Source organism: Podarcis muralis, chromosome 10, assembly GCF_964188315.1.
Source record: "Podarcis muralis chromosome 10, rPodMur119.hap1.1, whole genome shotgun sequence".
Taxonomy (NCBI): domain Eukaryota; kingdom Metazoa; phylum Chordata; class Lepidosauria; order Squamata; family Lacertidae; genus Podarcis; species Podarcis muralis.
The window spans coordinates 51,452,145-51,474,080 of NC_135664.1; the positions used below are offsets into that span (position 1 = coordinate 51,452,145).

General features: G+C 41.4%; 1 protein-coding gene across 5 annotated transcripts in view; it reads right to left on the reverse strand.

Annotated features, from left to right (window-relative positions):
- Positions 1 to 21,936, reverse strand: part of ABTB3 (ankyrin repeat and BTB domain containing 3) — a 205,072-nt gene that overhangs the window by 67,611 nt on the left and 115,525 nt on the right. For all 5 annotated transcript variants that reach the window (XM_077935019.1, XM_028747624.2, XM_077935017.1 and 2 more), the window contains exon 2: positions 4,508 to 4,657. In XM_077935019.1, the coding sequence (XP_077791145.1) occupies positions 4,508 to 4,657 (150 nt within the window). The remainder of the gene's footprint in view (positions 1 to 4,507; positions 4,658 to 21,936) is intronic.

Below are 21,936 nucleotides of genomic sequence, written 5' to 3' on the forward strand. Positions count from 1 at the left end.
AATAAATTTGCAAAAATTAAGTTTCACCCTCTAAAAGGATATGTCCTAGTGTGTTGTGCAAACCAGCTCACTGCGCTGCCAGAAACAAACCTTTTGGAAATACCTTGTAATTTACAGTACTCCACACCATGCATTTTTTGATATGATTTGCTAGCACTTCACTTAGTGTATTATGATTGTATTGTTTTAATGCATATGTCTATGAAATTATGTACCACCTTGAACTGACCCTTTTAGGCAGTATACAAGTGGGGGAAATTAATCTTTCCTCTCTTTTTAGGTGCATATACTTGAAACCACCAATCATGGATGCATAGGCACACCATTCTAACATTAGCATGATTCAGTATCTTGAAGATGTTAGGTGGTAGGCAGTTTTCATTTGAGATGCAACATTGGAGAACATTGTGCTGGGCCTAAGAGTCCTGGCTGTTATTCCTAATCCAGATGTTGTGCCTCTGTTTCCCTTTCAATGCTTTGCCTTGTTTTGTTTGGAACCAAAGCAATCTAAACAAGGGACCATTTCTTATGAGTTGCCTAGCAACAGCAGGTCCTCAATCAAGGATGGAGCATATCAGAATGAAATACTGAAATACAAAGAGTAAATTATTATTGTTGTGTATCTTTCTTGATGCCCATCTGTTGCTCTGATTACTATTCCCAATAATAACTGAAATTTGTAATGCATCAACAAAATCATCATTCAATGGCCAAAATAAAGAGGGAGATGCAAAGTTAAGCTGGTGTAAGGATAAGACAAGTAAACTGACCAAAAGCAAAAGAATTCAATATTAAGCATTTCTAGTTTCTAAGCAATTTCTAATTTTTAGCACAATAGCTTTAACTCTGACTTGAGGGATGAGACGATAAAAGGAGTTGAGTTTTAACCATTAATTAGTTGGACATCATATTAAAGGTTCACAAATGATTAAGTAATGGTTGCAAGTTTGGAATTTCTTTTTCAACTTTTTTTGCTGCAAAATATTAATTACCTGGTTAATATTAATAGAAAATATTAATCACATGGGTTTTGGCTTAATTGTTCCTAGCTTATCCTTACAATTCGTAAGTCATGCGCTTCTAAAGCAACTTATCTTCAAGTCTTGTTTTCTTTTATGATATTATCCAGAAGTGCAGACAGAATTAAAGCAATCATGTTGTCCATTAAAACATAAATTGTTCTGTTTTGAATTTTCTTAGCTAAGTTCTGCTTTCTTATTGATTGTTAAACTTCAATTGTACTTTATTTACTGAATTTATATTTTTTAAAAATATGTTTTTATTGATTTTTCATAAGTAACAAAAGTATATTCAGTGTCTCTGTTTTTAAATTGTAGAACCCTTCATACAAACAAATTACAGTCAGTTTGAAACAATTTTTGTTGTAGACGATGTCAAGTTGAGGAGGAAAGAGAGGGGGAGGGGGAGAAAATGGAGAGAAAAATTTTAGGAGGGGGAAAGGAGAGATGAGGGAGAATATTTGAGTGGAGCTTTTTTGTCAGGGTCACATGTCTGGTGTCTTATTTGTTGGCTGAGCGTGAGGTCAGAGAGCCCAAGGTATGGTTGGTTGTGGCTGATTGGTAGCAGAATGTTTTGTTTGTGTGAGGGTGTCGTTGTCAGGTTACGTTAGCCATATTGATTCATATGTTGACGGTGGGGGGGGGGGGACGGGGACCGGTCATTGTCTTGTTGAGTTGTGTATGTGATAAAGGGGAGCCACACAGGGGTGAAAGTGTCCTCCTTTGTTTGTCCCTGTTATAGTTTCAGTTTGCTTGTGAGCTTTTCTAGTAGGGTGGTTTCCTTATGGCTTGGTACCGGTGGTCCATGGACACTCCTGACAGGTCCCTGCAGTGTCTTGTTGGTTAATACAGTGGTACCTCGGGTTAAGAACTTAATTCGTTCTGGAGGTCCGTTCTTAAGCTGAAAATGTTCTTAACCTGAGGTACCACTTTAGCTAATGGGGCCTCCCACTGCCACCACACCACCTTCGTGCGATTTCTGTTCTCATCCTGAAGTAAAGTTCTTAACCCGAGGTACTATTTCTGGGTTAGCGGAGTCTGTAACCTGAAGCGTCTGTAACCCGAGGTACCACTTTACTTTTATTAGGCATTTCCATTCCATGCAGTCAAAGGCTTTAAGGGACATGATCGTCAGTGTGGATTTGGTTGCTTAGCTGTGTTCAGATTCAGCAGTTTCCTAACGAGGTTTGTTATATTGCGATCAGGGACAAAGCCAGTCTGGTCTGGGGCAATTAGTTTGTGTAGGAAGCATTTTAGGCAGTTGGCCAAGATTGATGTTAATATTTTGTAGTCTTGGTTTATCAGTGAGATTGGGTGATATGATTCTACTTTGAGGCTGTCTTTAAGTAGCTTTGGGATAGACTGGATTTATGTTTTTATACATTTCACCCAGTTCAAAAAATGATAAACTACTGTTATGTTGGTCCTCAATCTCTTGGTCATCTACCAGAATCTAGACCTTGTCCTGCTTTGCCCGAACCTAAAATTTTGTCTTTGGCAGAATTCCTGTACTACCAAGGTCCTTAGCTTCAACAAGCTGGGAGTTTATTTACTGCAAAGAAACATTCAGGAATACAGGCTTCCACCTTCAGTTTGAAGTGGTATGTTCCCAGGAGGGATCTGCCATGCTGTATTTCTGAACATGCCGTTCAGCTTTCAATGTTTTCCTCCATGGAAGAAAATGCATTCTTTGACAGATCTTGCATCCGAACATGATGTTTTATTGTGTGTATTTCTTGAGAAGTGATATTCTAATTCCAAGAAACTACGTTACTTTGGAAACAGCCGTAAATGGACATGAAAACTGCATGTCAAGGAGGATGCTAGAAACTGCCAATCATCCTCAGGCGAGCACCTTTGTTTCCAAACCCAGGTTTAACGTCTTGTTTAAATTACTTGATGTAATCTGTGTCTGCGGTGAGGAAGCCCCATTCCCTACTACAATACAGAAGCAAAACTAGGCTTTGACAGAGTAGAGAAGGGATCAGCTGCTGTGGACAGTTGGGTGGTGGGGAAAATTCTACTTATCAGATGCTTGGGTGAAATCTGGTTGAGGAAGCATGAAAGCTGGCAGCTTGACAAATTTAGGAGGAGAAGAGAATGACTTTGGTGGGGTGTTTGGAAAAGTGGCCCTAGCAGTTTCCTTATGCTGTCCATTAAAGCCTGCTCCAGGCTGGAGCGGAGTCTTGGGGAAAATGCCCTCCAGTGGGCTCCATCCTCTGCTGATAAACCCTGGTGGAATTACATAGCAGCAGTGGTGGGAAGCATTCCAGTGGGTGGCTGGGAGCTGCCATGTTAATTTCCCACAACCACCATCAACCCATAGCCATGCCAGGGAGAGTTTTCACTGCTAAATTTCCATGTGCCCTGCTGTGTTAAAGCCATGGATGCACAGCCAGTTCAAGAAGTTGCAGCCCCAGCTGGAGGACATGTCAGAAGAGAAAGAGGTCCATGGATTCCAGTTGCCCCCTCCCTGTGCCAGGGTCTCTAGTTCAGTTGATTAACCATGCCTGAAGGAACAAAAGCTCTCCAAGAATGCAAGAGCTTGTAAACACATTCTGAATAAATAGTGGTGCTATTATCGGCATGTCAGGAGACAGCAGCAGCAGCAGAAGCTTCTGACAGAACATGCCGATTCATTTGCCTATTTTAAGAAATGTAGAATCAGCACATCAGTGAATAGGTGGCTCAGTGATGAAGGGAGTTTTTAGAAGTCCTTCAATGACAATTAGGAGCAGCAGGGTTGAGTGAAAGACTAGACAAATACTCCATTTTGCTTCTCCATTTATAGAGGTGCAAACAAAGGTGTTTTATTTTTTCACTTGGTGCATTCTTTTTAGGGCTGAGTGAACATGCTGTGAATTTGAGGGGAGGTATACTCTGACTGATGCTTTCAGGGGCGAGAGGGTAACTGTGGGGTAGTGGAGAAGGAACACAGGAGAGCACAACAAGAGCAACTGATAATGTCTTCTGCCAGAGTGGTAATTGCTAGTAGTCTAAGTTTTGGGTAGGGTAGGGAATGGACGACAGGTCTGTGCTAGGAGGACTTACTCAAGGCCACCCACTGAACTTCATTGCTGAGAAAATGTGAACTGAGGTCCCTCCAATCAAAGTCCAATATGTTGACCACTGTACCACCCCTCACCAGCTCATTCTTTTATGTGTGTGGCTCTGGGAGCTGTTGTGACAAGCAAACAAACAATAGCTGATTCTCCATCTCTGGAAATACAAAAACGCAATATTCTAGAAAATCTGCGAACAATCTTGAAACGGCTGGCTTCTTCCCTGGGTCTTACGTTGCAAAGTGTTTAACCATTATTCAAACTTGAGTTACAAACTGCTCCACTGGTAGGGTATAAAAGTCACTCTGCTTCTTCCTGCCACAGCAGGTTCCCTCCACAACCCTGATGTGTTTTTCTATGTAAACCGGAACATAATTGCTCATAAAAAGTAATGGAGGGAAAGGTTAGGAATGATTTTGTACTTACTGAGTTCTGCGATACTTCCCACACGTGTTGCAAGCAAAGATTGCTCGATGGTCCGTAACTCTGATTGGCTAAACATCTGGACTTCCCCTGGCTTATTTGACCTTTGCTGGTCTTTGTGAAGATTCAGACTTTCTGGCAAGCAAGGGACACCTGGAGTTAAAAGAGAAGGAAAGGGGGGTGTTCAGTGCAATTTTTAAAATCAAGGCTACTGCAGCTTTTCATTATTACTTTTAAAAGGACATTTTAAAGGTCTGTTCAAACACACGAAGCTACATTGTAATGAATCGCAGCCATTGGTCCACCTACCCCAATTCTATCTACTCCTATCTACTCAGTGACCTTTCAGCTTCTTAAGCAGATATATTTCCCAGCACTGAATCCTGGGGCCCGTTTTAAACCAGAGGTGCCAGTGTGTCAACCAGGGGTGCTTCTGCATGAAGAGCGCATGCTCTGTCACCAAGCCATGGCCCCTGTCTAGTCTCACATCATTTCTCCTGTATGAATCGCTCACCAAGTAGAACGTGTACACCAGGACCATTTGTCTAGATGTCCAAATTACAAATTTCCTCATCTTCTAGTCACTTTCCTACAACACAACATCTTAAAAACTTATGTGAAGAAAAACAGCATGGAAGCTGACCAAGTCATCATAAAACTTTTGGTTAAAAAGATAGGGCACAAAGTGGTTAGTAAATAAATAAAGCCAATAAACTGGCCCTAATGTTCACCACTCCCCAAAGAATATACACCTAAGTACACATCTGAAAGCAAATCCAGGAAGTCCCCTCACTCAGCCCCTTTTGCCTAATAATAGGTCCTAATGTATCCCAATCTTGTTATTGATAAATGGAGGACCGATTCATTTTCCCTACCCCATTAAATAATTGGCCTTTCTCTGATGAGAATGCCAATACTGATGCCTGTGACAAACTCAGTTGTACTTGTGGGGATACCTCTGGGAATAAAGCAAAGCTGCTGATGCTCTGAATAGTAGTTGCCACACAGTTAGCAGAGGATAAGGTTTTGGAGACTGTGCTGAATTAATCAGGACTCTGGAAGCAGTTACTCCAGTTACCTGGAGGCAGTGACATGCTCGGTAGCTGAATGTCCTACTTATGTCCAGCCACTCCAGAAATTCAGCATCATGCATCATTGTGTTTTTCAAAAATCCTGCCTTCAGGGAATCTTTTTGACAGAGTTTAATCTGCTGAGACGGAATCCCAGGGCGTGGGACACAGAATTCCTGTGCTTTGCAAAGAGTTGTAGAAAAGTGTTTTAGGAAACATTCACAGCTTGGGCAGGGCACTGGCTAAGCTTGCTTCTATATAGCTGCTGCAACACTTTGAGGGACAAAGGTGAACTGTGTATAAAACTATCCTATAGAACAACAAAGTATTGAGGACAAACAACTTTATTATGGACTAGAATCCAAAATCTTTAGTTCACAAACGTTTGTGCCACAACAAAATTTGCTTTTTTTAAATACTGTTGTATTCAACAGTATTTAAACCAACAAGAGAGACTTACAATATTTTATTGCCTTCTCCATACTCCAACACACGAGAGAAGACCTTGCATTTCTCCCAAGCCTTTTGCGCATGTCAGAGGCCTCAGGAGATGGCAAAGGAAGTGACTGGTTGGTAAGCCAAGCCAACATATATTCACTCAGCTTTGGGGGGGGGGGGGCAGATTTAAAGTTGTTATGTGAATTAGTTAGACTTATTATACACCGCTTATACAGGAAAGCAAGGGTATGTTTGAGAGAAGCACATAAATCCAGTTTATTGGGCAAGTTTATTGGCTTTATTTATTTACCAGCCCCTCAGCCAAAGGGGCTGAGTAAGGGGCCAAAATGTGAGCCCACTTCTATCCAAGCTCTGAGACCACATTAGCTCTATTTAGAAAATGTTAAGGTTGAAGATGACCTGTTCTAATTGAAAAGCCTAGCATCCCTGAAGAAGCAATCACTCCATATGCCCCCACTCAGTTCAAGGTCTTCCTTATTTCAATACAGTCTTAATGAGTTGTGTATTTTTTCTGCTTCAGTCACACTGTTTAAATCTGACAAGTAGGTAGGCATGTCAGGCTCCTATAGTCTGAATATGCAAGAGACGTCTTCTGTTTTGCTGGCTATTACTGCCATATTTTTTGCCTGTCATTCTGAATCAAAGACTCCTGCACAACATCTCTATAAACTCGTAACTGCAGAATCTGTTCTCATGTGTCACTGGAAAATTATGCTAATAAATGTCCTTTCTTTGTACTGCCCTGTTACTTGGTATTGCATGTTTCCTGATATGCCTGGCTCCTGTCAATCAGCCTCATTACTTCCACTCTGCACATGACTACATTACACAGCAGAAGCTGGGTCCAGTTCAGTTTTCTCCAGAATATCTGTGCTGTTCCAGTGACATATAGACAATGGACCTGATTGAGGATCCTGGAGCTCTCGGGGCTTAATTGTGCATACATTTACTTACAGTCATGGCCCAGGACTCAGACACCCATTCCCCTCAAGCTATCAGAGGAAAGCCTATGCCAGGGGTAGGAAACCTTTGGCAATCCAGCATGACTAATTGTCAAGGTGATGGGAACTGGAGTCCAACAATATCTTGAGTGCCACAGGTTCTCCAGCAGTCTCTTGACCCACCTCCTCTGCTTCAGCCTCAGTCTGAACTGCTCCCTCTCACAGGTTCCTCCTGCTCACTAAACCTTGCTGTCCCTTCAGTATCCAGCTACTCCTCTGACCTCTCCTCAGTGTCCCACTACCAATTCCCGGGCTCTGAGCATTCCTCCTCTGGGATTTCCCTTGGAGGTTCCCCAGCTGGTGCCTTCCACCACTCCTCTTCATTCAGACAGTCCCTGACAACTGATGATGTGCTAGAAATTATTAACACAAGTGTATCTTGGCACCTACTGTGGACTACCAATTTCCATAGACCCCCTTGCAAGGCTAGTGTCTGTCCATGTGTGATGGAAATGATAAGCTTCAATAATCCTCAGTGGATTTGTGCTGATCTCTGAGAGTGTGAAAAAGGCTCAACAGTAAATAGTTAAATAGAGCCTCCATGTTCATGAGTAGTATAGTTTTTAGTAACAAATAATAGGAACAAACAATGAGGGGAATACAATTGCCATCTCCCCTACTTGTGTACTTTCCAAAAGCATCTGGCTGACCATGGCTATGAACAGGCTGCTAGACTAGATAGACTCTGGATCAAGGTCCATCAAGGCTTTTCTTATGTTTTTGTGTATTTATAAAACCTTAGGGCTCATTTACAATTCACTTGTCCGGTGCCTAGAAAAGTTCTGAGAGGTTTTCTGTTTGTCCCATGCTTTCTAGGCATGGATCTGAGCAGTTTTCAGTTTGCCCTGCCACTTTCCCCAGGAAAACCCACTCTTTACAGCTGAATCAGAGCAAACATCAATCTGAAGAAAACCCAACTGACATTTACTTCGATTCAGCAGAGAGTGGGTTTTCCCAAGGAAAAGTGGCAGGACAAGCAAAAATGTGGACAAACCCTTACATTCATACTGCTTGAGACCATGATTAGCCACTATCAATCAGGGCAGGCAATTAATAAACTGGGTTAAATGGACTATTTAGGTGATGTGGTACACAATAGCTTCATATATCCAATTATTTTTAGCTTAGAACTGGCTTGAAATGATTAAAAGCAAACATTTTTGTACAGCAGCAATGACATAGTGGGTAGGATACAGACTTAATCGTGCTCAGAGCAGACTCACCCTGACTAACTTAAATTCCATTGATTTCAATGACTCTACTCCAGGCATGACTAAGTCTGGATTCCAGTCAATAACTCCCAAAGGGTAGAAACATATGCACAACTTGAACCTTCTGGTTATTAGCAGTGGAAAGTGAACGCTCTCAATCTGCTTGGGAAGTCCTGCCACCCTACAGTCACAACTCATATTGTAAATGTAGTAAAAGCCATGCACTCATCGTCTTCTTTGCAAAAGTGCTAAAAAGCAGCACAGCTTTTCTAAAGCATGCTAGAGAGCCTGGCACTTTGTTTTGTCTGTTGATCTATATAGTCTGAAGACATATCAGACAATCACACTTCTCGACATTACAATTGCAACTACTGTTTCCAGAACAGTATGCCCGGCTAATCATCCTGGAGAAAGCTGAGATGTGATTAGGCCTATCCCACGATAGCATACCCTTCCAGTGTCCTTATTTTCCCGGGGCATTCCTGAAATTACAGAAGCCATCTCAGCTTCTGATTTGATCCCGGAATGTCCCGTTTTATCCCTCCAGCATTGCTGCTGCCAAACTTGGTGAGGATGATGAGCCGGCGCTTGAGGAACCCTTCTGAAGCAGAGCCCTTGTGCACAGGGGAAGCAGTTCACCACTAGAGCGGAGGTGGGAGACACATGAGACACTCTTACCAGACCCTCTCTGCTGCCGCCAAAGCTACCACTGCTGTCATGATCTTAGGTAAAGAGCGGGTGGAGGAAGCGAGTGTGGAGGAAAGGGAGTGAGCCGCTGCCAGGTAGGGGCTGCTGTGGCAGGCGAGGTGGTTAGCTGACTCACGCAGCAGCGCAAGCTGCGTCCCAATTTTCAGCTGAGGAATGTTGGAGGGTATGCAATAGCTCACCCTTTTGCCGATTATATGAATTAGCCAGAAGACACGACCAGCCCTTCCCACTCCCAAAGGTATATTTCCCACCACTTGACAAATACAGCAAAAGGCAGAGCCACAAGATTATTATTATTTGCCTTCCTTGAAGTGAAAATGAGAATGGGAGGAGGGGATGAAAGAGTGACAAGCCCAGAAAGAAGGAAGAAGAAGGTCAAAGTGTTCTGTTTAATGGAAGAATTTCACTTCAGTTGTTAGAATGGAATCAGAGGTTACTGCTATTAACTGTAAATAAACTTCTGATGTGATTATATAAAAGGTACTCATGGATGCAACTCTGCATAATTCAACACCAATTCTATTTGCCTCATTATATTCTTGGATGTCAGCTTTATTCTGATATTAGAGAACACCCTATAGCCTTTTTAGCCCAAGGGCCACATTCCCTTCTAGGCCACCCGCAGGGGCTGTAGGTCAGGGGTGGGCGGGGCCAAATGCAAAGAGGGTGGAGCAATGAATGTTTGTTTTCCTTTTGTACAGGAGGACAGAGGGACACATCCCTCAAGCCAAGCAAGCAAAATTAATGTGTCTAAGGACACATAACCCAGGCATAAATTATCAAGGAAGGTACAAAACAGAACCAGGAAAGGGTGTGGCCTGCAGAGAGTAATGAAGGCCAGATAGAACGGCCCAGAGGATTATAAGGATCTATAAGGTTCTTTATAGTTGCTGTTCAGAGTCCTTAAGAAAGAACATGAACTATTGGAGAGTAACCTAAGAATTAAGCTTTCTGTTACAAGGAAGTGATCAATATGTAACTTGGAAGGTAGCCTCTTTTGCAGTAAAAGCCTCCAGTTTTAGGAAAAGGTATCTGTATTTTATTTTAGACAACTACAGTCTTCCTTATTTCAATATTTTATTTTAATGCCTGATTTTGAAGTGTTTTTACAATGAGAATTTCATTTTATGTACACTTTTATGTAGAGGTTTAAATGTACTATACTTTTATGTGGAGTTTAAATGTAGTTTATTTTGTTAACGTATACGGGACACAGTCAATAAAATTCTATTATAACAGCAATTTTCTTTCAAGCTGAGATGCTGAAGCAATGATCAATATTATTTTTCTTCTCTAAACGGCACTGAGATTACAGATGCTTCAGGTTGCGTGTTTTCGGGTTGTGCACCGTGCCGAACCCAGAAGTACCAGAATGGGTTACTTCCAGATTTCGGCACGTTGCACATGTGCAGAAGCGCTGAATCGCGACCCGCGCATGTGCAGACACGGCGGTGCGGGTAGCGAACGTGCCTCCCCCACAGATCACATTTGCAACCCCAACGTCCACTGTAATAGGAAGTATCTTTTTATCTCAGTGTTCAGGAGATGCAGATAAATTTGAAGTAGTTGAATATAAGGGATGTGTTTGGAAGAACCAGTTTATGAGGAAGAATCAAAATGAACTTGAGTGGTTATATTTTGCTATTTTAGGCTGCAACAACAAAATTATAGTGTCCCGATCAAGGGAAGTAATAGTACCGCTGTGTTCTGCTTTGGTCAGACCATACTTGGAATACTGTGTCCAGTTCTGGGAACCATAATATAAGAAGGTTATTAACTAGCCAGAAGGGTGCAGAGAAGGGTGACCAAGATGATAAGCAAGGAGAAGCTGAGGAGCAGTTGAGGGAGTTTGGTATGTTTAGCCTGAATTAGAGGAGACAGAGAGGAGATATGATAGTCATCTTCAAGTGTTGCCACATGGAAGATGGAACAAGCTTGTTTTCTCCTGTTCTGGAGGGCAGGATCCAAACCAATGGATTCTAGTTACAAGAAATGAGATTTCAACTTAGCATCAGGAAGAACTTTCTGATGGTAAGAGCTGTTTGACAGTAGAATGGACTCCCTTGGAAGGTGGTGGATTCTCCTTCCTTGGAGGTTTTTAAGTATATGTTGATGGCCATCTGTTATGGATGTTTAAGTTGAGATTCCTACATTGCAGGGGGTTGGACTAGATGATCCTCAGGGTCCCTTCCAACTCTACAATTCCATGATTCTATGAAGAAGATGGAATAGCAAAGGAGAACCCAACCATCACCCTCAATGGTAAAACAACAAAAGTACAACATATTGTTAAATCATACAAAGATAATTTAAGTTTAATGTCAACCAGATGTTCTGTTTAGAAAGCTTCAGTGCAGATGCAACACAACAAATCTATTTCAGTCAAAATATGTAAACTGAGTGAATATTTACCTTCACCCTCCTTTCTCTCTGTCTGAAGAAGGAGTACCCAACATGGCACCCTTCAGATGTTGTTGGTGCTACAATTCCCATCATCACTGGCCATTGGCCATGCTTTCAGGGACTGGTGTGAGTTTGGAGTCAAACAACATCTGGAGAACACCATGTTGGCTGTTCCTCATCTGGAGCAATGTCTCCACACCATGGTTTGCATGGTTTAATGCTCCAGAGTAGAAGCTGTATCTGTGCACATGCAATGGGAAACCATGGTTAATGACAAGGAAATAAATGCTAAGTGGAGAAATTGGTTTTTGGATAGGAGACATGGGAAGGGAAAGGAATATACAAGTCTGTGGACCACTCCCAATCTCATAAATATATTTAAAGAGATTGATGATAACATCTGCACTGGGTCAACATATGAGCCAAGGAGGCAAATATTTCAAAATGAAGATATATCATCTTAGGGAACTGTCTCGAACATGATGTAACAATTTTGTTAAATCTGAACTTTTATTTTGACCCCTAGTTTACTGGCATAGAAGTGACTATTTCCTGCTTAACAACTGGCAATTCTGAGAATCAGAAAGGCAGAACTGAGTGTAAAAAACAATAAAGAAAGAACATAGTAAATACAAATCTGCCCAACTGACAAGTGACTAAGCATGACTTGGAGTATTAACTTGATGACACAACTGACCTCTACATTTTTGAAAATCATTTCCTCACCTCTCTGCACGTAAACAGACGGAAGCTGAGAAAGATAAGGCAATAAAAAGACTCTTCACCAGTTCCACACCCAAATACTTACAATTATCCCTAATCTCCCCTCAGTTTTCTTGTAAAGTACTATTAACTATTACATACCTACTTACAGTGCCCTTGGAACTGTATGTAATTGCCGTAGAATATTGCATTGGAAAAGATATGGCTCCTATGATATTTAAATAAATACGTGTTATGGACCAAGTCTGATTTTCCTAAAGTCAAAAGTATATTCCAGCAGAAAGGAGGATTATTTGGAAATTTCTCCATTTAGGGGGCCAAGCTAACCCTTCTCTTTGCTAAGAGCATGCCTGGCCATCAGCTGAGGTTGCTAATAACCACACAAGGTCTTGCGGATTCTAAGAGGGATTTAGTGCTCAGGGGCTGCACTAGACTAGGGGCAGGCAGACTTTAGGCTTACTGGATTTGTTTTTTACTAGGACACTGTAGTCTACACACCAACCAGAGTCAGGTACAAAATAGTGGCTATGTGAGTTAGGGATGGGCACATATGTCAGTTCTGGTTTTTCTCAAATTCAGTTATCCACATTTCCACATTAGTTTGCATTTTTTATATATAAAAGGTCGTTCTGAAAATTCATCAGCATTTTAGTACAAATTTATCCTAATACACTCATTTGGTATGCATTTTTTCCTAATATACACGGTTTTGCACAGCAATTTCCACTAATATAATGCATTTTTGTATGTTATTTTCACTAATATAGGCATTTATATGCACACTGAAACTAGGATGTACATTCTGGTCCTTAAACACTTCTGTTTTATTTTACTATTGTAGCTTCATCACAGCACAATATAGTACTTGTTTGTCATTGGGGTGGGGGGGAATAGCAGCAGCTCAGCTTGTGTATGCCCCTATTTCTCTTTTAATGTCTTAAGATTTACCCAGTAACAGGAACGAATTCATCCATTGTGAACAGAAGCCTCTGTTTATGGACATGTGTTACTCAGATACTCCCCTCCAGTAAAATATACATGCATCATAGAACTCTGGGATTGTGGTTGATTGACAAACCTTTGAAACCCTACACAGTATCAAAGTGCTCCACAATAGAAGACGTATCTGCAATTAATAAACTAGTAAGTACATCAATCAAGTACCCATTATTTCAAGTCCTATCTAAAGATTCAAACATGCTGTCATTCTAACGAAGAACTAATTAGTGGAAGAAGACAAATTGCTCATTGGTATGAAAGAGATAAAAATCCATTCTTATACTATTGTAACAATATTGCATTATTATACTAGAATGGTATTTTGCATTTGGGTCATTCCTTATACCATAAAAAAAGTTTGATCAGAGTGGGGGGAAATGCTATTTGAATAGTAACTCAACTTTTGCACCTGTTTTAAAGACCTGGGAGGCGGTGGGGGAAGAGACAGATGCAAAATGCATCGTAATGGGATAGCTCCCTTGAAGATTGACAGAGTGGAATGAAAGTCAGCTTGTGTGCTCTCAATTTGAGTTGAGACATCAGCTTGACTACCCACGCCCATTTTCAGGGGAAGCTTGTCAGGCAAAGACACTGTAATATGAATATGTGAGATATTGCAGCAGAACTTGGTATGCATATTTATGACATAATTATCCATTTGAAGTTCAAATATACCACTTCAAAATCCAAAGATGCAGACAGTGCTGTAATCTGAAGCAAGCTCTCTCCAGTGCTGTGATTTACTAGCTATTATTGGACCCAGGAATTTATATTTGGGGTATCACCAACATTGTTCTATTTTAGTATTTCTGTCTTTTGTCTACCACTTCTCCGTGGTTACTCTAATCCTTGCCTACAAGGACCATTGGCAGAAGAAAGTGTCACTGAAGCTATTTTTAGAGGTGCACAAAGCACATCTGGGGGCTCTGATACGTTGCAGTGTTCTATTTTTACCTGCCTTGTAGAACATTGCAAAATTTCAGAGAAAGCTAATGGAGAGGTCTTGAACTTGAACCGCCTTCCTAATAAAAAAATGTACCCCACCAGTCCTCCTTCCTGCTATCTTTGCTGTTTGATACTGCCTATGGATAACTTGCACCTGGCCACTGCCTGAAAATGAATGGAGCCTGTGGCAAGAGGCAGAGAGAGGAGGATGTTACTGTCTGGGAACTCTAGAGGCAGTGGATAACAGAATATGACAAATGAAGCGTTGGATGAAGATACTACCACACATGTATACACCAGTATGGTAAGACAGTAATACCAAATCCAGACATAATATCCCCCCCCCCATTCTCTATTTTCCTGATCTGCTCTTGTGAGATGGGAAAAAACTACTATTCTGCAGGTAACCTTTCACCTTCCTTATTCATCTTCTCTCCCTACACCCAAGTGGGGGGGGTGTCTCTAAGACTCCACCACAAGACTGCATATAAAGTCAATCCTCAACCCTCATCTCTGCAACACTAAATGAGCATATGGTACAGGTAATGGGTGGGTGGGTAAGTCTGTGTAATCTACTAACCCTTTCCACTCTGTTTTTCTGTACTGGCATCTCAAGCCACAAAAGCCATTCTTGTGATACCCAAATCATTTTCTATCGGCATGTTTTTACCCTTAAAAACAAAGACATAATGCACACTCATATTACAATCTCAGCAACACTGTGGTTATCACTAGCTCCCCAGAGCAGGCATACTCAGACTGGTTTCTCCAAATTACACAAGTTAATTCCATCCAATGCAATCCTGTCTGTAGCATGCAATTGTCTCCAGTATATATATCCAAGGAGTAGTATTGTCAACTCACCCAAAATTTGCTTTTCAGTGCAAGAAAGATACATTAGGAGATATGGAAACAGGCCACAATGGCAGAAGCATACATTGCAAATGAATGACAATGTGAAAATAATTTCATGAAGTGGGGGGGGGGGGAATGCCAAGACTATTATGCAGAGGGGAATGTAGGGGGGGAATATGATTAATATAGGTAATGGTAGAAAAGCATAGGAGAAAAGCAAGTTTAAAAAGGCTTTCTGACATATCTTCTGAACCCTGGGAAATATGCTGGGTGAAGGTTTTTCATGGATGAATGCAATTATGATTGAGGTGGTGTTACGGAGACGCATAACTGGAATGTCAGCACCAAAGAATGTATTATGAAAGGAAAGGATAAGGAGACAGTAACACACTCTTTTCTCTTTGCACACATGGTAAAGGATAAGGAGTCAAACACAAATATGCACACAGCTTGAAAGGTGAAAAAATATAAAAGCAAGGACAATATTGTTCCCTCTTTCTGCACGTCACAGAAGTTAAAGGAAGGAGAAGCAACCACTGTATTCATATATATTTTTGCATAGCCAAAGATCTTGGTCCATGATGCAAATGAGTATTTGGATCTTTGCCAGCTAGTTTTACAAAAAGATTCCCATTTATTAAAGAAACATGCCACTGTTCACTTTAAATACTAGCTTAAAGAGGGGTGACTCCTCCATAAAACGAATAAAAAAGCTCTACTTGTGCATATCCATTCTGTCTTGTAAGGCATACCTGCCCTGGGCCTCTTCTGTATGGTGCGTGTCATCCTTCCTTGTGAATTACACTAACCATGGCCTTCAACATCAGTTTGCCCAGTGGTCTTGGAGCACCTTAACCTAGATTAATGGTAAAGCTTCAGGAGGTGCAGACTTGATCAGTGCCTGGAAGGGAGTAAACTGCTCTAAGCTTTCTAAAAGTGAAGCAGAGCAGATTGTGGACATGTGGACACATAGGGAGGGCTAAACTGAAGAAATTACCTCTTTTCTGCACATAGGATGCGTTTCCTACACTAAAGTATGTGTGAATTGATCATACTTGTGCGTCCCTAGTGGCATGAAGACCGTGAAGTGTACGTAACACATGCAGTGATACACACTCAACTGCAGTTTGCTCTCAGCCCTGACCCACTTTCTATTTCTCTCTTGTCATTCTCACTAGAATCCCCTGCTCATTGTTGGCCTTCCTATGCCTCCCTAGAGCAGAGATGGACAACCTGTGAACCTCACCTCATGTGCCTTCAAATACCCCCTTAGTTGATGCCACTGCCCAAGTCTGCAATTAGTCTAGTAGGCAGTCATACGCACACACCATCAAATCACAGAATGTAGTAGCTAGAACAACCCTCTGCTGTGTGCTATGCAGTTTGGTCTTCCACTTGCCAGGTCTTCTCTTCCCGGGGCAGAGGCACAAATTACAATGGGCACTGGGGAAACAACTACCAAGGTAGCTCAAGGTACGGAAGGGATATACAGTAGTACCTCGGGTTAAGTACTTAATTCGTTCCGGAGGTCCGTTCTTAACCTGAAACTGTTCTTAACCTGAAGCACCACTTTAGCTAATGGGGCCTCCTGCTGCCGCCGTGCCGCCACAACATGATTTCTGTTCTCATTCTGAAGCAAAGTTCTTAACCCGAGGTACTATTTCTGGGTTAGCGGAGTCTGTAACCTGAAGCGTATGTAACCCGAAGCATATGTAACCCGAGGTACCACTGTATTACAATGTAAACTCTGCAGTAGCAGCAACAGCACTAAATTCTTTGAAGAACTATCATAGCTGAGGGGCGCAAAGCAATAAAGTAGTCTAGAATAAGGTTACCAGATTATTTTCAATGAATTGGGGGACACTTTTCAACTTCCTACTAAATAGATGGATTTTGTCAGGGGACTGATTTGTAAATCCGGGGACGTCTGGTAACCTTAGTCTAGAAGGCAGCACACAGCATAGGTAATTGTGCATGAGCAGGTTGGCTTGGTTTTTGTTTTGTTTTGGTTAATGGATGGGCAGTATGTGTGGATATTTCTGTGTGTGAGAGGTAGGGAGGGAATAGCTGATGACTGGAATGTGTTCTTTATGTATGTGTGAATGCCAGAGTAGGTTGTGTCATTTTAGGGAGAGAAACTTAATATTTGCAAATTTTCTCAGTAAGGGATCTTAAAAATGTTTTTAAGGGTGTGAGGAATTCAAATCTGCCATTATTTTTGTGATTAAACAACATTTAGCTTGGAAAGTCTACATCTGATAAAAAAAGCACATAAACTGCTTTTTTAAATCCAAAGAATTTTAATTTTGCCTTCTGAAAATGTCAAGTAATGCAATATATATATATATATATATATATATATATATATATATATATGCAAGTACTTGGCAATGATTTTTAATTATTTCTATGCAATTTTAAACATATTTTACATTATATATATATATATATATATATGCAGGTTTTGGTGTCCTCGGGTATCTTCCCGTGTAAAAGTTGGGGTGTCTAGGCGACGTTTCGACGAGGTCTCACTCGTCATCTTCAGGCTGGTGCTTTCGGCTTCTTGTTACTGGAACAGAGCAGGATCTCAGTGTTTGAGTTCCTATAAATACTGTAGAGGAGGTATGGTGTATAGCCTCCAATGTTCTGGGCAGAGAGGAAGTTCCCAGGCTAGTGTGCCTTTTCTTCTTTTGTTCCTTAATTGCTTGAGGGATATCTTGAGTGATTTCTTGAGTGATATCCTGAGTACCACTTAGGTGGGTCATTAGGTGTGGATTAGTTGCTAAAGCCTTTGTGTCTTGACCTCTTGAACTTTGTGAAGAGTTTTTCTGAGAAGATGGGTGTACTACATTTAGTTGTGCTCTGGCTTGGCTTCGTGTATAGGGGCGAGCTGTGGTTTTGTGGCCTGTGCCAGCCAGATCTGTGTAGGGATTGCAGGGGGGTGTTTGTTAGTCTGTTAATTTAAATTGGTACAGTGCTTGCATTTGATGAGTACATTGGTGCCTTAGGTTTTATTGCAAGAGGATTAAATATCTCACTTGAAAATAAGACCCATAAAGTGAGATGTATGACTACAATAAAGGAAGCAGTATTACAAATGCTTCACACACACTGTGAGATACATAGTACTATACATCTTGAGAACAATTAACAACAATTACACAATTAATCTCTATGATACAATACCAAAGAAGGTAAATCATAATACTCTACTCCTACATCCCCCTCTCCCAATTTCTTTTTTTATATATAGCTTGCAGAACAGAAGCACTGCTCCCAAGAAACACGCTCTCTTAAAAATAGTTTGCACACATGATTGTACCAAGTTCTTTCGAGTCTCTCCTTGGCTATGTCTGCCATATGTGAATGTTAGAAAGCAGAAGGGATTAAATGAAAACACAAGAAAAATTGCCTGCAATCAACTGCAGTTCCTAGCATAAGGGAGCCATTTGTAAATCAAACATACATTCTAGCCAGTACTTTTAACATGCAGTGTTGCAGATTAATTCAAGGGAGAAGAAAAACTATTTTAAGTTTCCTCATATGAAAAAATGTCCTCAGTTGCAAGGACAGTTACAATACAGTGGTACCTTGGGTTACATACGCTTCAGGCTACAGACTCCGCTAACCCAGAAATTGTGCTTCAGGTTAAGAACTTTGCTTCAGAATGAGAACAGAAATCGTGCTTTGGCGGCGCGGCGGCAGCAGGAGGCCCCATTAGCTAAAATGGTGCTTCAGGTTAAGTACAGTTTCAGGTTAAGTACGGACCTCCGGGAACAAATTAAGTACATAACCAGAGGTACCACTGTATATGCTAACTGGCATGGAGATGGTGCTGGCTTCCTAACCCAGTGGTCACATTAGATGATGTGTGAAATCTACCATTGCATTTCACATATCTTGGGTTTCTTTTCAAGCAGCAGCAACAAAGGGGCATTTAGGATTAGGGGTCCAGAATGCAGGGGGTTAAGCTGTCCCTCCACATAGCCTCAGTGACAACCCCCATCTCCCGAAGTTTTTATCTGTTAAGGGCCAGAATCTGCTTCCAGTTCCAGTTGTCATTTACCTCATGCAGCAAATATAGCTTAAGGAGAGTGATTTTTGTTGGGCGCCCTCACACCTGTGAATGAACTTCAGGTGGGAACATATTAAATGCAACCACATATTTCTCTCATAGACTGAGGACCAGGAATAGGTTATTTCTCAATATGCAAAGATATAGGCATTGCCCCTACACCCCCACACAAAAATCAATCAGAAGCAGAAACCACAACATTTCACAATTCACCATTGTGCATTTATTTGTCTTCTTCCTTCCGTCTGTGCAAATGCCCAGGTATTTATCTATTTGCCTTTGCAAATCAAGATCTATTGTTGTTTTAAAATGGGGCAGCTGCATGGGACAAAACAATGCAAATCTAGATGTAGCCAAATCTGTGCAAACCTAGATGTAGTAAAAATAAATAAAGAGGGAGAAGTAAATTTGACTAGACAGATGGAGAAATGTATCCTTTCCTTTTAATATCTGCCTGCTGTGCTCATAAAAAGTAAATAATATCTATATTTGGAAAGGCAGCTGAAAAAAAGTAAGTCTTCACATGTCTCTATCCCAATAGCCCAACAGCATTCTGAAAATCCCATCATAGTTGAGAGAATCAAGAAATACATCTTCTTCCCCATAATGTCTAGAGATACACCCAGAGGAAGGAGCATATCTAATTTCAGCCTGGTGAATTTCAATATGCCCTCACTTCTAGATCTTGTCCATAACCCACACACAATAACAAGACTGGCTGTGCACAAGAAGTAAACGCTAAAAGTATCTATTTGCATTTTCTGGCTTTTTAGGGCTTGAGTTTGAAACAAACATTTAGCCGAACTTTCTTTAATTTAGCCCAAAAACGCAATTTTATTGTTATAAAATATAAACGTGGAAGTGATTGGGTGAGTAATTTAAAACAGAACAGAGTGAGGTTGCATTTCTAGATTAGTTATCTTACTGTGATGATAACATTTTCTGTCTTTAGCAGTGCAAACCACAGAAAGTGATATCCATATCCTTATGTAATAGAAGTGGGTAAAGGATAGCTTTGCTTTGGTGTGTACATGTTGCTGTTTTGTTTCACTGTAGTGTATGTGTATACAAAGTCTGGAAAGCATCATAAGAAGGAAGGAAGGAGGGAAGGAAGGAAGGAAGGAAGGAAGGAAGGAAGGAAGGAAGGAAGGAAGGAAAGAAAGAAAGAAAGAAAGAAAGAAAGAAAGAAAGCTGGAAAACAGTTGAAAACAGTTGGATAATTCCAAAGGTTCTTTTGGCCTGACCCAACAAGACTTTTCTTGTGTTCTTAATGGCAAAAGGAGGCAGGGAAGGAACCTAGGACATTTCTGTTAGGGATCTCACGGGTACTGCCCAGTAAGTCAGTCTCGAGAAACAATGGAGTGCCCCTCCAGGGGTTAAGTCAAACTGCTGTGTTAGCAGCACCTAAGTGACCTCCCCAGGGCACAAGCCTAGGCAGTATGTATGGAGGTCCTGGACTGCCCTAATTTGGTCCAAAGGAAAGCAGAGCAATACACCTGGCTCCAGGTTGGCTGTATAAGTTGCCAAAACGAGGTGTAAAAGGCACCATCCAACCATTTTGGGGACTCCACTCCAGATTTGTGTAGGGTTTACTCCTTAGCCTTTTCTTCTCCCAAAGTTATCCCAACAAGGCAGTGGAGGTTTAGGGCCATAATTTTCCTTCTATAAGACAGGCTCCCTTCCCAGGTTGATGAACCCCATCTGCCCCTCACTACAGCATGAAGAAACTGCCTTCTTGACTGTTGGACCCACTATTGGTCTCGTCCACACAATCTGCCAGAGCCCGTCTTCACATGCAGAAAAAGCCCTAACTCTAAGATCCAATCAGCTACCCTCACCTGATTTAGCCAGCCAGTTGTAGCCATTTCCTGAGGTGTGGCTGCTGTTGCTTGTGGACAGCTTCTAGGAGTCACAAGTGCGAGCTGAGTATAGGGAACAAAGGTGGACCAACTACCCCAGAAGGAGCACCACATGCCCCTCACAAGAGGCACTACCCCTCCGCTAACACCCAATACACCCCTGGAACTACCACCAATACAGTAAAGCAGAGATGGCCAACATTGTGTCCTCTGGATTCTGTTGGATCATAACTGGGAGTTGCAGTCCACAGCATCTTGAGGACACCATATTGACTACCCCTGCAGTAAAGTATGCACAATACTTGTGCCTTCTTGGGCAAGTATTGCCAAGAAATGTAGTGAGTGGTTTGAAGTAAGAAACTGGTTTCCCGAAAACAACCACATTGCCTGTGCTGCAGTAACGTTACCCAGGAAGATTAGAGGCAGCTGTGCAGTGCACCCAATAAAACAAGGGTGTCTCTAATGGCCCTGAGCAATCTGAAGAAGCCGATAAAATAAGGGGGACGACACATTTTTCTAAACTAAGTTATGAGTTTGATTAATTCATCTCATACTGTTCGGCAGAGGTTTAAAGTACTTTAGTGAAGCAGTCTATTAGTTTTAAAACATTGCTTCACGAACATTCCTACTAGTGGAATTATCATTGTGCTGTTCCCTAAGTATCTCCCAGCCACTTAGTCAAGAGATTCATAGTGGCACTCCTTTGTATTCCCTGCCAGAGAATCTATCACAGTCATCTGCTTTTGTTTAAACTTTGGCGCACCCCTTTATCACTTTTCTCTCCCGTTAGAGGAAAGCTCATTCAACTCTTGCTAATGGCCATTTTAAAAAGAAAGAAAGGGAGAGGGGGAGATGGAAAATAGTTCAATGGTCACAACTGAAGAGAAATACTGATAATCAGAACAAATAAAACGTTTCATGAAATTGTACAAAAATAATTAATGAGACGCAGTCATGGGTGACAAATCCGAAGTGTTATCTGACTTAAAATGAAAATCGTTCATTTAAAAATAAGCCTTCTTTCTTCCTGGCTTCCCACTTTCTCCCTAACCTTGGAAGCGTACAAGACTTGTTTGTACAGTTTAATTCATGGCAGTTCATGAAGCCGGTAAGTGCAATTTCCT